Here is a 17,956-nt window from a genome sequence, read left to right as displayed (position 1 = left end):
AAATATAAAATCCCTATGGACACTTGGTCTCTAGAAACGAAAAGAAAAAAACATCATGTATGACACAGTATAACATCAATTAGACATCACTGGGTGAATTTTTTTCATACTTTAGCAAATGTTTTTAGAACTGAATCATCTCTAAGTGCATTTCTAATCTCTAAGCGCAAAGAGTTTTTCTCAAATAGAAGCTGTAAAATTGCACAGGAAAGCACAGGATGACTAAAGAGTAAAAAGGAAGGCGTTATAGATGGTGCAGAATTTGGGCATCTTGGCTATTTTTCTGCAAAGCCCTATAAAAGAACACTACCTGAAAGCTTTTTCTTCAAAAAACTAGAAATATTCCTGCTCTGTATGGTGTGAAAGGAAACATCAGACTGTGTTGAGGCAAGAAGAAACGCATAAAGCATATGTAAGAACACATTTGATGTTGAGAAAAGTCAGTCTGCATGTGTTGGCAGTGGAGCCTGGTTCTATAACTAAGTGCTATAAAATATGTTTTTTCTTCTAAACAAGTGTCAAACATGTCCACCAGGTCCAGCACAAATGAGGAGCTACTGTTGACAGTGTAAAATAGTTCTTCACTATGATTAAACTATGTTCTGAAAGCTGTCCCTTAAGAATGGTTTCCTACACAGATCAGAGTTTATGCTGGATCTATAGCAAACTTAAGAACTGTTGACACCCTCAGGAAAAATGACAAAAAATAGTGAGAAAATAGTGCTGCACAAAAGCTCACTGATTTATTTAATTTCCAGTCAAAACATTTTTTCTGCGTCAGAAAAAAATGCAGAAATTACAGAGAAGCCTTAACAACCAAATACACTTATTGTCCAAATGTTTTTGGACGCCTTCTCACCCAGTGCTTCTTCCAAAATCACGAATATTAAAAATGATCTTGTACTCCTCTGTTGCAGTAACTCTACTCTTTGGGAAAGCCTTTACACTAAATATTAGTGCATTGCTGTGAGGATCTGACTGCATTAAGAAGCAGGAGCACTAGAAAGAACAAGTATTTATGTTGGATGATTAGTTCTGGATTACAAACACCTCTCCAACTCCATCACTCTAGAAAACGCAGTTCCACTGCTCCACAGCCCAATACTTGGTGGCGTCATACTCCTCTAGCATGTGATCGGCATTGTACATGGTGACCTCATGTGTAGCTGCTCCAAAGCACCCTCTTCTATTGTCAATGCTTTTCTATGGTGACTACACAAGCTGTGTGTACATTTGAACTCCTGTGTCAGCAATGAGTGCAACTTAATGCAGCCGAAATCACTAATAAGAATAGGTGTTCACAAGCAAATATGTAAAATGCTTTTTTTTCAGTATTTACTGTATCCACAGTTTGTCTTTATTACAATTGCAGCTTCTCCTTTCTTGTAAACAACTCCAGGTCTTAGAATTTGTTTGCATTTTCTGCTTTTCATGATTCATAATGATAATTAATTTGACTCCTTCTTTAAGTAAGTAGATTGTCTTCTATCTGATCTTTTCAGAAACATCTTCTTTAGTCTTTTTAGTGCACATGAGAAGGAAATCTACAGGGCAACTAAGGTTTTAGTAGATGCTTGTGTGAATGTGAGTCTTTTGAGAACCCATTTTGTTGGGAAGACAACTATTAACCACTGGTTTTAAGATTGGAAGGAGGAGGAAGGTTAAATTGGCAGTGAAGTGCACGAAAGTAAAGAGTGGACAAATTAATGTGGATAGATATGGTATTACACTTAGCACTAAAGGTCTTTTGCACACTACTTTTGGTTCCCTAAAAAAACGTTTGAAAACATTTTGTAATTGGGAAGCTCTTTAAAGAGCTTTAACTTTGCAAGTTTTGGGGATTTGGTTTAGTTGCGCATGTGCAGAAGAATGTTTTGTAATGTTGGTTGTGCTTTGGGCCCCTTCCCAAAGTGGATAAATCTGATGATTGTGACCGCAGTGAATTAGAATTCAAAGAAAACTGTGGTTGTCATCTTCATCAATAAAATGTTGATTTTGCATTTGAAACCTAAACATTAAGACCTTCTTTGTGAGTGTGAGAGTTTGTGTGTGTGATGTTAATACATTAATACATGGTCCAAAAAACATGAAGATCAGACCCAACACCTCAGACTTTGAAAGTATTATTTCATGTACTAGGTGTACTAACCCTAACCCTAGTAGCAGCACTATATTTTTATATTTGTACACCATGTTTTGTCTCCAGAATAAGTAAATGTAAAGGTTCCATAGTAATTTAAGGGTTCTTAGTAGTACCTTCACATTATGTATCTTTACCCTTACACATCATTTTAAAAATGGCTCTCTGGAAAACCATCCATTGAAAGGATTTTAGGAAACTAAATTTAGTTTTTTTATGATGCAGTTAATACTTTTTGGCACTTGTTTTAAGAGAAATAAAATCTTTTTTTTCTCTCATTAATTTTACACCACCGAAAGGTTCAGTTTTCTTGTATTGTTGAAATCAACTTTAAAAACAACATATGTTTTGTAGCCTTTTTTGCTCATCTTTACTGAGGGTGCCAATAATTCTGCAATGCACCATAATACCATTTTCCCCATTGAAAATTCTTCTCTGTGCAGAACGTCAGCTGTGTTTGGGAAGCTGCAGCTGAGTGTTTGTTTTCTCTCTGGCCGACACCTGAGCTGGTAGTGACAGGCGAGCAGGGGGAGCATGCAGGTGGCATTGCAATGACTGGGACGGCACTCTTTAACCTTCTCCAGCAACCGGAACGCCTTGTCTCTCCAATCACACAACTGTTCAATAGAAAAGCTGTTTCTGTTCATGCCTACATTTAATCAGGCTAATGGAAAACATGAATTTTATCACTGTTTCTTAAGTCACATCCTTTCCCCATTTCTTATCCCTGTAATGAAGTGTCTCTCCTTCATTTTCTGGTTGACCAGGCACAGCAATCATTGCATAGCATCAAAAAGGTAGTCCCTTCCTCTGTGAGGAAACATGCCATTGCTGAAGATTGAACAGCAATTACTCACAATGATTTTAGACAAACAATGCACTTTTGTGGTCATTTGATCACTTTTTTTGCACTTACTGATCAGCATAGCTGTATATGTGGTGTGCTCATTCTTATCATGCTGTGAACATATGGTTTAACAGAGATATCTGCAGCACCAGGAGGAGAGCAATTTTCTTTTTCAGTGTCATGAATTTAGATGTGTTCAAATTTGCACTAGATGCAGCACATGTAATAACAGTAGGGAAACGTACTTTTTCATGTAGGGATGTGACCAACCTGAGATCATGAACATTCCATAATCTGTTTTTAATAAGCTATAGCATATTGTTTTTCTCTAGTGTACAGAAAAGAGATTGCAATGTAATAGACTAGCAAAGATATGTAAGATATGTAGTATTGTTTACGATACCATCAGTAGAGTTTTTTCTGCTTTCAACTGACAATCCATGCAGTCTATATGACAGACTGTGATTAGTATTCATGAAAAACCTCTACACTTGTGCCAGCCCTTGATTATGCTGCTATAAGGCAGCCTTGACATGCTTTTGTTGGACTGTAATTTGTTTCTGTTTCTTAGTTCACTATACCTTCAGGTTTCATAGTCTTATCTTGTAAAACACTAAATAACATTACTGCATGATCTGATACGTTTTTACCTGTGAAAATGTTGTATACATTAATACATTAATTCCTGCTCTATAAGGTGTGAAAAGGAACTTCAGACTGTCTTGAAGCAAGAAGAAATACCTAAAGTATATGTAATAGCATATTTGATGTTGTGAAAAGTCAGCCTGAACGGGTCAGTTGGGGAATGTTTTTTTTTTAAACTCTAAATCTTTTTTTTTTTTACAAATATCATCTCTGTCCACACAGTCCAAGATAAATGAGGAGTTCCTGTTGAGAGCAAAAAATAGTCCTGCACTTCGATTAAACTACGTTTTGAAAAGAATCCCTTAGGGAGAGTTTCCTACACACATAGATCTGCAGTGCTTTCAAGAACTGTGGCACCCTCAAAAACATTGGGAAGAAATATTTTTGAGAAAATAGTACTGTGCAAGTCCACCTTTCCAAAGTCAACACATACAGCTTTTTATTTTTGAACCACAGAGGAAAAGCAGGAAACATACTGTGTATTTAACAGTAAATCACACAGAAACCTTACCTATTAAATATTAAATAAGATTTTTCAGTATTTAGCATGTCCAATCTTGACTTAGCAATTCCAGTTACAATTTTTTCTCTCAAAGATGAAAGCTATAAGTACTGTTTTCCACAGGTGACTGGTGATCTAGTTGAACCCCTGCACAGTTGATAGCATATTTTACCCTAAATATACACTATATACTGTATCAAAGGAAAATACGTGAAAAAGACAGGAGTTTTAACCAAGTTCAACCAATTTGTCAAAGATATTGAAAAAAATGGGACTTCTAACAACCATGCAAGACATGGTAAACCACCAAAACTGTCCCCATCAGAAAAACAGTACTTAAAGCTTTTATCTTTGAAGGAAAATCAAGCTCCACTGTTGCTTCAGATCTGAAACACACTAAATCACACTAAATACTGAAAAAATATATGTAAATGTAAAGGGTTTTTCCTAGTATATTTACATGGTTCGGTAAGAATTATCAATGGAAAGGTTGTTTTTTTTAGGAAGTATGAGTGGTTTTTCGATGGCATCATGCAAAGAACCTTTTCTGGCAAGACTGTAACAATGTTAAGAGTTTTAAATGTAAATGAATCAATCTTATAATGTCTTTTTCTTTCTTTTTACTGTATGTTATTAAGGGGATCACTGGTATCCGCTTTGCAAAACACCAGCGGTGCTACATCCGGACCCAGACCAAGGAGCTGCCCAGGCTGGCTGAGGTGGAGCTGAAGGACGCAGAGCTGGAGGTATGCTGAAGTTTGCCTTGCCTAGAAGCATATCGTCTAGTGATGCACTCCTAAAGACAGAAAAACATCATGAATTTTGCAACAGAATCAGCAGAAAAGAGATGTAAGAGCTGCAGAATAAAATTTACTAGTCTCGATCACCACCCACCTCCCCCAACCCACCCATACCCACCCTCTCATCTTCCCTTCAACACCCCCAATCCTTTGCCTCTCATCTCGCCTCCAGCATTTTCCACAAAAGTATAAACTCGGGTCTCCAGTGCCCGTGAAACCATCAGAAAGTCCACAAACCCATAACCCCTTTGTGGCACACATCAAATGGTGTTTGCCGTCAATCCTGATCTAATATTAATTTTTAATCATCTCCTCTGAAGGCTCAGCCCAAATAGCCTTAAGGAGAGAGTGAGGTCCTTCGGAAAGGTAAGCCATTAAAATGGTATTTGAAGATGTTTGCTCCGTAAATTTCACTTGACTCAGGGTTGAAGTGATTCATCTCTCTCCTCGCGCCTTTAATGGCTGTCTGTGATGCTTCGGCAAGAGTGATGGGCCAAATTCTATCAATCAAACGCCCAATTTATTGGTGTCGCTGAAAATAACAGGTAGTGTGCTATGTATTGGAGTCTCTTTCAGATATGGTTTTAGCCTCATCCGTCTCATGGTTCATATTTACCGGAGAGAGCGAGTGAGAGAAGAGATTAATCTCTTGTACCTTCTCGTGCGGCAGTGCAGATAAGCAGATCCATTGTCATCTCAAGCCCTAAATATCCTCTTTGACTTTATGAACAGAAGGTGCATTATAGACGTAAAAAAACAGCATGCAATTCCTCTGCCTCCTATTTTTAATGTCTAATCCATGTTTACAGATACTAATTGCGAAGCAGCTACCATATGTCGATGCCATTTTCCTCTTTTCGCACATTGTGGAACCTAATTAGACTTTTCAGTTCAGCCTTATTTCACAGATGTGAAATCAATCAGAGTGGGCCAACAGAGGAGAGAGAGAGAGAGAGAGAGAGAGAGAGAGAGAGAGAGAGGGGTGGGGGGATACACGTGGACACGTTGTGCAGGATTACAGCAAGCTGTGCTGACTACTAATACACATCCCTCACACCTGGAGCAGATTCCGAGCCACGATCTCTCGTTTCAGTCAGACCACAGACTAAACTCAATGTCAGAATGCTCCTAAGTTTTCTAAGCTTTCTGTGGGAAGGAAAATTAACGCAGCTTTGCCTTACATTCCTACCCGTTCTAAATCTTTCCGAGCGCTAAAATAAACTTGGCAGTGATGTGGAGGAATCAGTTGTTCACGTGTTACTAGGAAGAAAAGGAACGGGAGAGAGAAAGAGAGGAAGGGATAGAGAGGTAAACAGAGCGTGCGAGAGAGTGAGAAAGGTAGTGAACATGTAAAGCAGCAGGTATGGGTTAAATCCAGCCTTATTAGCTTCGAGTGCAGGCTGGCTGCAGGGCATGCGAGAGTGCTCCGCGACCACACTGCCTCATTGCAGCTCGCTGCAAAACAATGCAGGCTGAGGAGAAACTGCATACGGCTGATAAGGAAATAAAGCGGCCCCTGAGTACATCCAGGTGACAAACATGAATGGTTTGCTGCCAGTATTTTTACAATTTCCAATTTATTCAGCCAGGAAAATGATGAAAGAGGTTAATCCCTGTGCTTCCCTCCACTTGCCCACCGCCTAAACGCAGCTGAAGAAATCGCGGCCCTCTTTCCAGCAGAGGCCAGTGTCTCAGGATAAGTTTCCTTTCTTATCCATTTCTTACTGGTTTCCTCTTTATTAGGCAGTTCACACTGTACGTAGGACCATGAATTGCAGCAGGGAGGGGAGGAGGGGGGTTACATATTTCATTCTGTAGCATGCATGAGAAATTGTCATGGTCTTTATGAAGACCTAGAATTATCATTGGAAGTGGAAAAATTTAAATGCATCTCTAGAACTAGTGTGGTGTATGGAATATACTGATTATTTTCGAGCTTATTTATATGGTTATACACTGAATTGTCGTTAGGTACACCCATCTTGTACCTGTACTCATTGGCTACTCAAGTACATATATTTTGTAGCAGGGTTCAGAAATGAGGTTTAAAAACAAAATTAAACCTGTTTCCTGTACAAAGGCCATATGTAGACCTGATATATACAACTAGTAGGTTTGCACAGTTGTTAGAGCTAAGAGGTAAAAAAATGATCTATTCTGGCATAGTTATGTTTTTGGTTTCCCTTTTGTTCCTTAAAAAACTGTCCATTCCTCTTTCCTGTTATTGTTAATTTGGAAGCCTGCTTTGTAGGTACTAACTGTAGCCCATCTGTTAGTATGTGCAATTTTTCAGCAATACTGCTGCACCTAATTTATGTGTAACGCTACAACGTACACTACCATACCCCTACCATGTCAGTATCACTGTGCTGAGAATGATCTCTCTACCCAAATAATATCTGGTCAGTGATGGTCCAACAAGGTCCCTTTCCATTAATAGACAGAACAGAGGGAAGCTGTAATAGATGGGCTACAGTGAGTAAATGTAAACCTATTACATGTGCACCTACAGTAAATTGTATAAATTGGTAACTCAGTATATGATGGATATATGACATGTATATGACATATATCATGAATCGCAATCAGAGAGCTTGAGGCACAGTGCTTTTCTCCTACAGTAACCTTCCTCTACATGGAACCTTCTCAATCAGTAAAAGAGTAAAACAACTGATAGTTGTGTGAAACAGTCTGAGCACTTAGATTCACAATCAGAGTGCGGTCATCATGCATTCTGACTACATGTGGACCTGCATGTTTATTACAACTCTTTGCCTGTGCGATGACCTTTGTGAGTCCCTGGAGACACCCTCCCCTTGAGTTTATTGGTGTAATTTCTCAAATATGCGGTAGAAGTCCTGTTGCAGGATCAGTGGCCTAACCTCTATTTACTTGTGAGGGAGGCATGCTTTGCTTGAGCAGTTAAGAGGGCCAATTAAAAAGGGGGCTCTGTGCACTAGCGGCCCTGGTTTTAATTTCAACTTAAAACAGCAGCCTTTGCAACGCCGGCACGGGCTGTCCTCCAAGTCATCATTAGTTTAGCGTGATGTTGGCGGGGTGGGGGTTGGGTGTGTTAAGACTCAGAAAACTGTGTCAAAGAGAGCAGCAGAGTGGGTGCTGCTTTTAATCAGGCGGAACTGGTGTGGATTCTACCTCGCCACAGGTCAGTTCAGTGTCACTTAACAACAAACAAGACAGGATGCTGAAAATGACTTTTAATAAAGCACAAGCAGTGGGATGAAAAAGAGAACTGAGAAAAGGGGAATGCAACCTAATATAAATGATAGTAGCTCAAGCTATAGCCCCAGGATTCTACATCAAGCTTAACTAATGTGCAATTAAGCTTTAGACTGGGAGAAAATCACCTTGTAAAAACATTTGTCAAGTGAGCCTTTCCCCTATTCTCTCTGCTAATTAACAAGGGAATGGGAGGAGAGTTTGTTTTGTATTTGTATTTACATATGCTCAGGCTAGAACAAACAAATATTTCATGAGATTACATTAGCCAAAGTACTTGATATATCTGTACTAGATAAAAATGACATGGCTTCCCTATCATTAAGCGATAATAGTTTACTTTACAGCTCATGAACTACAGTATGAACAAATCAAACATGTTAATAGTGCTCGGTCTGCATAGCGGGGGAAGAGGGAGGGGGGCTGAAGGACCATGCAATAGGCTACTCTGCTTTGTCCGTAGAGCTACACAATACATCAGTCCTCCCTGTGTGAACAGAACACAGTTAAAGTCATTTTAAAGTCAGCCTTTTCCCTTCCAGTTGCCTTTACAATTAAAATGCAACACCACCACTACCTGCAGAAAGGGACAGGGGTAGAAAAAGTCTTTACAAAATGTGGAGAATGGCTATAGTCTGAGAGAGAGGTCAAATGGTATATTGCAGCCATTGCTGGCCGTTAGTCTTTTCCCTCCCAGTGGACATAAATGGTGCAGGGTAAAGAAGTGAAGCACAGTCCACAGCTGTGTGCAGACCAAGATTGTAGAGGCTGAGACTGCGTGCTATGTATGTCCTGTCTATAGGTGGGTGAGACTGGGGAGGTGGACATGCAAGTGGTGGACTCTCATGTGTGGATACCTGCTGAGCAGCCCATCACCAACAGAGCATTCCTGATCAACTCCAAGATCTGGGAAATCTGTCAGGATCTGCCCATCCACTGGATCCATCCATCTCCTCTTACAGGTACCTATTCTAGGTTTTGCTATGGAACTTCATGTCCATTTCACCTTTTATATCAAGGTAGAGGATCTTTCTATATGTATCACAACTTCATTTGTATGGTCCATTGTGAATGCTTTGTAGCTTTGTGGCAATTTACATTGAATTAAATATTTATAAATATCACAAGTTTTAATTCAGCACTACTCCTAAACATAACACTCATTCCATTCCTGACCATAATACAACATCTAACTCTATCCCTAGCCATACTCTCTCTGTCCCTAACCTTAAAGAGGCATTGCAGTCTAAAATTAATATTTACTTTGTTATGGCCTTACTGGCTTGTTATAAAAGATCTTTGGGAGGAGGACCAGTCTAATGGCTATAAAATCCCACCTTTTGCCTTCTGTTTCCTGTGACAAAGTTTTCACAGTCCCCATCACCACCTCATCTCCCTGTTGCTCAGTCCCATCAGTCACACCACAGTTAAAAAGGGGGGTCCAGGCAGAAGCTGCCCAGAGCTCTGGCCCAAGTTCCCAGAGTTCTCTCCCCTCCCTTAATCATAGTCTTCCCTTATATTTCCACCATATGAGGAAGGCGCGGTCTGAAATCGCAAATCACAATTTTGTATTATTTTCATCCAACAGTGTTCTCTTACTACAGTACCTGACATGCATTAGGCAGTCCCTACGGCACTCAACAAATCCTGACTGCAAACCACTACAGTCCGCAATCTAATAAATGCACCTGTGGTGCTAGTTTGCCTTGTTGATATAGCACCAACCTCAGTTGGTCCTCAAACAAAGCCCACCCCAAAGCACTTGTATTGTTTAAAAATTGACTTCCACATTCAAGATACATCATTGAAAGTATTTTTTTAATGAACTAGGAAATCTTAATTTAGAGGCTACTCTTATCACCACTGTACAAAATGAATAAGCATGATCACAACAGATGTAGCAATGGTTAATTTTCTTTTTTTGGCCAGAGTGTTCTCAAACTCAAACAAAATCATCAGCCTTGCCCAGGGTTGTCAAACTGTGTTCCCCCAGGGCCACTCATCAGGTAATTAATAGGTTGTCATTAGTTGATTTTGGAGAGTTAAAGGAGGAAAAATGCTACTTTCTGCAAAGCTGTGGCCTGGAAGGAACCCAGTTTGTCCCTGCTATCCTAACAATGGTGCTAATTTTAACCCAGAATGAACTAAGAAGAATCAACTTAAAATTAGCAATTTGAACATCTGCAGATAGGGCACTATCCAAATAAAGGGGCACCCATATCATATGCAGTGATTCAAAGTGAACTTGACAAGTGAACAGAAGCTTCAGGCAGATGTCATCATCTTGCTTTCCTTCATGTTGTCTCTTGCCACTGTATGGCTTTATGCTGCAGTCCAGTCCAATAGAATGAAAAAAGCTATAGCTATGTTCGTCATGCACAGTGGAATGAGGAAGTTCTTCAAAGGCCTCATCTTCTTAGTTTGTTTTAATATTCAGTGTTTTAATATAGTTCATTAGTTCACATTAAAGCAGTAGATTGACCTATTTAGCAGACACTTGGAAAATGTTTGTGAGTTCCTGAATATGCAGTTGATGTGGGTGATCTACTAACCTACTATCACTGCTAAGTTTTCCTCATATGGATAGTACAGACAAATCATGTTAAACCATGGAATTTAAGCAGTAGTTGAAGAAAAGCAAGAAGCAATATTTCCATGAGGCACCATGTATGTTTACTAGCTGCATAGTAGCTTGTGCCAATTTTAGACTCACATCCCTGTCTCCTGCTTGTTTCCTGCTGCGCTCCAGATGCTGAGTTCCATGATGTGGAGGATGTGGAGGATACGCACCACACCCCAGAGGCACAGGCTAGGGGAGCACGTCAGGCAAGGGACGTCATGGACCAATTGCCAGTAAATGACTATGTAAGTACGAGGCTTTAGGCGCTGTAGGAGGAGACGTGCCCAGACCACTGAACTGGATATTCATGATTCTTTTTTTCTTCATATAAATCGTTCATTAATTGGAGCCCCCATTCCCACTCAAAACAGACTGTGTGGACCACAGGGCATTGGAATTGCTCTATATATCTGCTTAAATCAGGCCAGTTCACTTAAGACTCCCTTAGTGTCTGGCACTTAATGGAGAGGGATATTTAGCCTTCAAAGGCAGCAAAGTTCCCTAAAGCCCTTGCAAGAACCTTCCTCGCTTCTTCTTTTTTTCATTAATGTGGCAAGAGATGTACAAAGAGAGCCTCCCAAGGTCACTCATTAATGAACAGATAAATTTATTAACCATGCTATGCTTTAATTATCAAGGCAAGAAGAATTGAGTAGCAAAACAGTGGATTTTTATCCCCTTAAAAGGAAAGATGATGCTCAGTCATTAAATAACCTCAGCTTCTATATCCATTCATCCATTTTCTAAGCCGCTTCTCTGTCAGGGTCGTGGGGGGGTGCTGGAGCCTATCCCAGCAGTCATCGGGTGGAAGGCAGGATACACCCTGTACAGGTCGCCAGTCCATAGCTTCTATAGCCATAGTATATTCATAAATGCTTCTAAAGCCTCCTACACATCACACACCTAACTACAACACCCCCATAACCGCGGTCTAACTCCTATGCTGAAATGAGGCACAAGAACCAGAGTGACAAGAAAGGACCTCAGAAAAAAACAGGCACATTTATCTGTAGAGGCCCAGGAATGCTTTGCCTGCATGCCTCATCCAATTGCCAGAGCCTCAATGTTTCGCATAATTAAAGCAAACCCAGAGATGAAACCCACTTCGTCTTTTGAAATACCTCTGCTTCTATCAACAGGGTAATACATACCAGTCCAGCCAATTCTAAGGCCAGGCGCAGGCAGGTTGTGTTTGTGGGCTGAGTGATAACAAAGGCCTTTGTGCACGTCAGAGGGGATGTGGCTCCTGGTAATTGGAGTCTGGAGTCATGTCGATGCCGGTAGGAAACCAGATATTCTAGACCTTTCAGTGCAGCATAGGCTTTAGCCCTTCTTTCTCCTGCACCACTGGCCTTCAGGCTGCAGCAGTGGGGTTGGGGAAGTGGGTGGTGATGTTTTTTTTTTTTCATTCAATAGGCCCATACCCATCATGGACATTTTATAAATAATCTTCAAAGTTCCTGTGACAGAAGGCCCAAGATATACGAGGCTGACCTTTCCCCACCACTGCCATGCTGATGCACTGCGCGCCAGCACGGCCCTGGATATCTTTCAAACTGGATAACCATCATCCAGCAGTGCTGAGAAATTGCATCATGGTCCTTGACCTACATTCTGAGGATAGGCTCTCTAATGATTGGGCCAGAGTCCAGTCAGCCGTCAGGCTCGTAAGCGTTCTTCTGATAGCATTCGCTGCAGTTGCTGATGGGACACTTTGTGACCCCATGTCCCATCTCGAGCTGCTCTTACTTGCACATCACTGATTAAACACTACTGCCTAAGTATCAAGCAGGATTAGGCTGATAGGTACTCACATACACAGCTTTTGTCAAGGAGCCATTGAAGAGCACTTAACCAAACAGTAAAGCGAATTTATATAACATGGAGTTCCTTCCATGTCTGCACAAAGATCCATCCACAAAGAACTGATCATTTCACACATGAAAGCATGTGATTCAGTGAGCATCGACAAGAGAGGAGCATGTGTTTGATATCTTGATTAGTCCTGACGTAAGATAATGAAGCATAAGACATGTTTAATATTCATTGGTTTAACAGTATGTATCTGTGTAATGAAACTCTGATGTGTGCCAAATCAAAAAAATGACAAGACATGTCGTATTATAATAAATGACCAACTAATTGTTAGGCTCTCTTCAAAGGGAACATATCCTGCATTTTTCTTGTTTTTATTTTTTAACCTTGAGGGTCTACTTTTAACATTCATATTAGTTTATGTACGAAAATGGCCATAATTGATTTTTTACATTAATTTCTTTTTAAATAGCATGTTTTTGTTGCTCTGCATTTAAGACAGATATTTGTAAATGTGCATGTCTGAAACACTCTTAGAACATCTGTAAGAGAAGAGCTTAACTGCAGTAGCTAGATACAGTGGTGCGAAAAATAATTTTTTCCACATTTCTTCTATTTTTGCATATTTGTCACACTTAAATGTTTCAGATTAAAGTACTTTTAATATTAGACAAAGATAACCCAGGTAAACACAAAATACTTTTTTTTAATGATAGTTACATTAATTGAAGAAAAAATGGCCCTGTGTGAAAAAGTATTTGTCCCATAGCTACTAAATCAAGCAGTAACCAAATTTAGTTGACTATTGGGTTCAGTTTCACTAGCCACGCTCAGGCATGATTACTGCCAGATCGGTTGAATCTAAACATCACTTAAATAGAACCTGTCTGGCAATATGTAGCAGGCTACAAGGTCTCAAAAAGCAGCACAAAGTGTCACATTCTAAAGAGATAGAAATACAGATGCAAAACAAAATCTTTGAAATCAACCCATCTAGAAAATCTTTGGTTACAAAAATGCAACATAATGTTGATGGAACACAAAAGGCCTTTTGTAAGTGAGGAAGTGCAGCGCCCGGACACTCTGTGGCAGCACATTACATTAAAAGCTAGTGCAGGGGTGACAACCCAAATGTTAATAAAAGTAATTTTGTCCTTTCAACAAAAATCAAACTACCTTGGGAGCCATAACATTTTGAGTCCATTTTATCATTTTGGCTGTATGTGTCTCAGTATGTGCTGTCTTGGTGTAGTCTAAAAGTATAATACAAACAAAAACGCAGACTTACTTTGCTCTGCTTTAAGCTTTTTCTCAGCTATAGCTGCTTTTCTTGCATCACCAGCAGGAAACCTTTCCACAAAAGTAGAACAGTTTCTTGTAAAATGTCTGTCAGTGTTTTACTTTTTGCAAGGCTGAAGTCAGTGTCTCGTTTTCCAGCTTCTCCTTTGAATTTTGCTTTTCCATCTTAAATGGTGCCTGAGGTGCCAGAATGCAACTGCTGGACCATTTAAGGTGGAACAGGACAATTCAAACAAGAAGCTGGAGAATGAGAAACTGACTTCATTGTTCGTATCAGGAAACCAGCTGGAGTGATTATAAATGCAAACAAGTCTATTTGTCACCGAATTATCGATGTTCATCTTAAATCTTTCTCTTTGCCTTTTCTTTAGCTACTAGCTAGGTGAACTAGCAGTTATAGGCCACATTAATTCCAGCGTTTAAGATCATTTATTGATAAAACTGGGTTTCCCACACTTGCCACATCACTTCTACTTGATTTAGTAATAAAATATATTGGAAATAAAATCATTATGGATCATTACAAATACTTTGGTTTAAAAGTTCCAAGTTGTCACACAGTGAGGAAAAGAAAAGAAATCCTGTATAGAAAAAAGATGTATCAAGATGCATCGATAATTGTAATTGAATTGAATCGTGAGGTGTCTAGAGATTCCCACCCCTACTTGGAACAGTGGTAAAGCTTCCCACGAGTGACCGGCATACAAGAATTTCATCAAGAGCGCATCAACAAGGTCACTAAAGTACCCAGACAAACATCTAAAGAACTGCAGGCCTCACTTGTCTCAGTTAGGTCAATCTACACAATTCCAAAACAAGAAAGAAATTTGGCAAAAATGGCATCCATGGGAGAGTTACAAGGTGCAAACCTCTGCTGACCAAAGAAGAACACAAAGTCCTGTGTTTGATCAAAGGTGGAACTTTTTGGAAGACATAGCTTTACACCAGATGTAACAGGACATAGCACTGCATTCCACCATAGGAACAAAATACCAACAGTCAAACATAGTAGTGGTAGTGTGATGGTCTGTGGCTGCTTTGCTTCTGCTGGACCTGCAGGATTTCTCATAATAGAAGGAACCATGAATTATGCTTTCAATCAGAAAATCCCAAAGGAGAATGAAAAAGAAAAGAAGTCAATTTAAGCTTTTGGAGTGACCAAGTCAAAGTCCTGACTTGAATCCCATTGAGGTGTTGTTGCAGGACCTTGTATTGCCAGTTCATGCTGAACCATGTAACCAAGTTAAAACAATTCTGCAAAGAAGAGATGGACAAAATTCCTCTATAGCGATGTAAAAGACTTATTGAACTATGCATTATTGCAAAAGTTGTTGCAGTTGTTACTGCCAAGGGTGGCACAACTAGTTATTAGGTTTAGCAGGGCAATGGGGTCACATAGTCAAAGTTTATTTATATAGTGATTGTCACAGAGTAGCTTTACAGAAAAATCCAGGTACATGTTCCCATGAGCAATCCAATGGAGACAAAAGCATGGAAAAACTCCCTAAAAGCTAGAGGAATAAGTCTTGAGAGGAACCAAAGACTCAGAAGGGGAACCCATCTTTTTCTGGTCGATATCGGATAGTAAACGAGGTTAGTACAAAATATGGAAAAACAGGTAAAGCAATTGTTATAATTAAATAGTTTGAGCCATGAGTGCAGCAGCAGCAGTATCATCAGAAAGGTCAGTTTGTGCAGGCAAGGTTTGCAAAGCATTGTAAATTGAGAAACTCCATGGTGGTCAAACCGGCATCAGACCGCACAGGATGGGCAGTTGTTCAACTCAGCAAAGAAAACACAGAGAGAGTTCTGTAAAAAGTTCACAAAAAAAATCCACAGTTTACAATGTTAATAGAGTGCAGCAGAGACTCTGGCAGGTGTAGCTATTACAGCAATTTTTGAATAAATCTTTATCTTCAATAAATGGAATATTCATTGAATAGCTGCATTTGTGTATACTTGTGTTGTCTTTATCACATATTAAAATTAGTTGGAATATTTAAATCTGACAAATTAGAACAAATAAAAGAAATTGGGTGAGCGGCAAATGCTTTTTCAAAGCACTGTATATGAAAGAGTGTTAGTTCTAGTGACATCACAGAAACAATGCATTCAAAACAGGCTTTTTTCAGCATAGTTTTCTTATAAGGACCATATGGACAGTGTAGTGAATAGTGTGATTTGATTTTTTTACACTGTTCATGTATTACTTTAATCTCCTTTATTCCAAAAAAGTAGTTTTTACATGATATAGTGCCTTTCAAGGGACCTTTAAATGGAATTACTCCTGTCTGGATTTTAACAAATGTAAAAGAACACAGTGATAAATGTGTGGCACAAAAGAGTAAATGCTGCACTGGTAGCATAACTCTGTTTGATTCAAAGTGACAGACATTTTTCTTCAGCATTTTTCATCAGTGCCATCTACACATATGTGAAGTTTCGAACACAAAGTGATCAATTTGTGTTTTTTAAACACTTTCATGAGATCACTTTGATTCATTTACCTCTAAGGAACAATACATTTCTTTGTCTGTGCTGTCTAATCACATTTCATTTACCCAAAATATGTACTCCTCTTATTTTCAAAAACTTAGAGCTATCATGCAGCCAGGGGCTTTCTGCACAGACCTGATAAAATAATCACCAGCGTTCTGACAGCCTTTGTGCTCAAGCCATAATGAATTCTTGCTCAACACTGAAGACCCCAAACCTGACAAACATTATGAATCAGTAATTACCTATATGCATTTGTCAGAGTAATAAATCAAACAGGATAGGCATCGTCCTGCTTTCTCTTACTGTAGTCCCTATCATTAGCAAGATGTAATTTTCGGTCCATTCATCATAGTTTAGTGGGCTCTGAAAGATTCAAACAATGAATCATACAGATTCTATTGTACATGAAAACAGTGGGACATATCACCAGTTACCTTTTACCAGGACTGTGTGCTATAAATATAAGGCTGTATAAAACTCCAGTGAGAAGTGCTGTACTTCTGGATCCTGCTAATGGAAAGATGAGGTTATTGTTTGGAGAACTGCTGTTCTGCATATGATTAGAGTGGGCCTCGTTATGATACCAAGATGGATGGATTAGGATTTTTATGCTCTCTGGTCTCTCTGGTATTTGTCACCTTAGCTTCTGTCTCATTTTAAAAAATGACCTCCCTGTTGTCACAATAATAAACGAGATATGAAGAGAAAGAGAACAATTTAAGTAATTACCAAAACAAACACATTCCATAGTCTCTAACACATTTAAGGCAGGGTTAGATTGGGCGCTTTTTGTTACCTCAACCAAAATCTTGAAAAGATAAAAGAACAAAACATTCAGGCTTACAAAGAACAACCAGTTGAAATTTAATGTACATACACATTAAAGGTAAAGTGTGTAGCAAAATAAGTAGATTAGATTTTTGACCAAGATAAATCACTTTTGTTGGATTTACGTATGGTCTTGTTTCATCAAAATACAAACAGAAGCATGTATCCGGAACTGCTATTTGTCAGGATAGGACTCATTTGCAAATTGCAGCCATCTGAGATATCAGTACTGTGAAGTTGCAATAATGATTAAGAAATATTACATTATCCATCCCCGTTGTTAACATATCCTGAAAAGCAGACAGATGTTGCACTTTTGTTCCATGTATTCCTGCTTTTATTGTTTACTATAGGTGTATGATTATGCTTAATTTCCTTTCAGATGAGACAATCTTCTCATAACCATCTTCCTTCCTAGCATTCATTTGCATCATTTGCATTATGGCGGATGCCTGATCTGCGCATCCCTCATAGATCAATGGCTGTTATTGGCTGTACAACAGTGGTTTTTAATCAGACAAATAGTGTCACTCTGTCTCAGAGGAGCCCTCGGCTGCCGGAGATTGAAATGCAGTCAGTCGAAACAGTGTCGAGTCGAGGGTGCTATCTGCTCTTACAGTTAGGTGAGTGCGATAGAGTTAAGTGGCACTTCTTCGAATCCATCTCGGTGCAGCTGCCTGATCAAAGGCATGGCACTCAGCCTTAGGTAATCTGGAGAGGGCAT

At 39.4% G+C, this 17,956-nt stretch overlaps 1 protein-coding gene across 1 annotated transcript in view; it reads left to right on the top strand.

Moving 5' to 3' along the window:
• Positions 1-17,956, top strand: part of tnmd (tenomodulin) — a 51,306-nt gene that overhangs the window by 30,815 nt on the left and 2,535 nt on the right. The window contains exons 4-6 of the mRNA XM_017698304.2: positions 4,773-4,880; positions 8,974-9,133; positions 10,921-11,036. Of these exons, the coding sequence (XP_017553793.1) occupies positions 4,773-4,880; positions 8,974-9,133; positions 10,921-11,036 (384 nt within the window). The remainder of the gene's footprint in view (positions 1-4,772; positions 4,881-8,973; positions 9,134-10,920; positions 11,037-17,956) is intronic.

This window comes from Pygocentrus nattereri, chromosome 8 (assembly GCF_015220715.1).
Source record: "Pygocentrus nattereri isolate fPygNat1 chromosome 8, fPygNat1.pri, whole genome shotgun sequence".
Classification (NCBI taxonomy): domain Eukaryota; kingdom Metazoa; phylum Chordata; class Actinopteri; order Characiformes; family Serrasalmidae; genus Pygocentrus; species Pygocentrus nattereri.
This window is presented reverse-complemented; position numbering and strand designations above follow the sequence as displayed.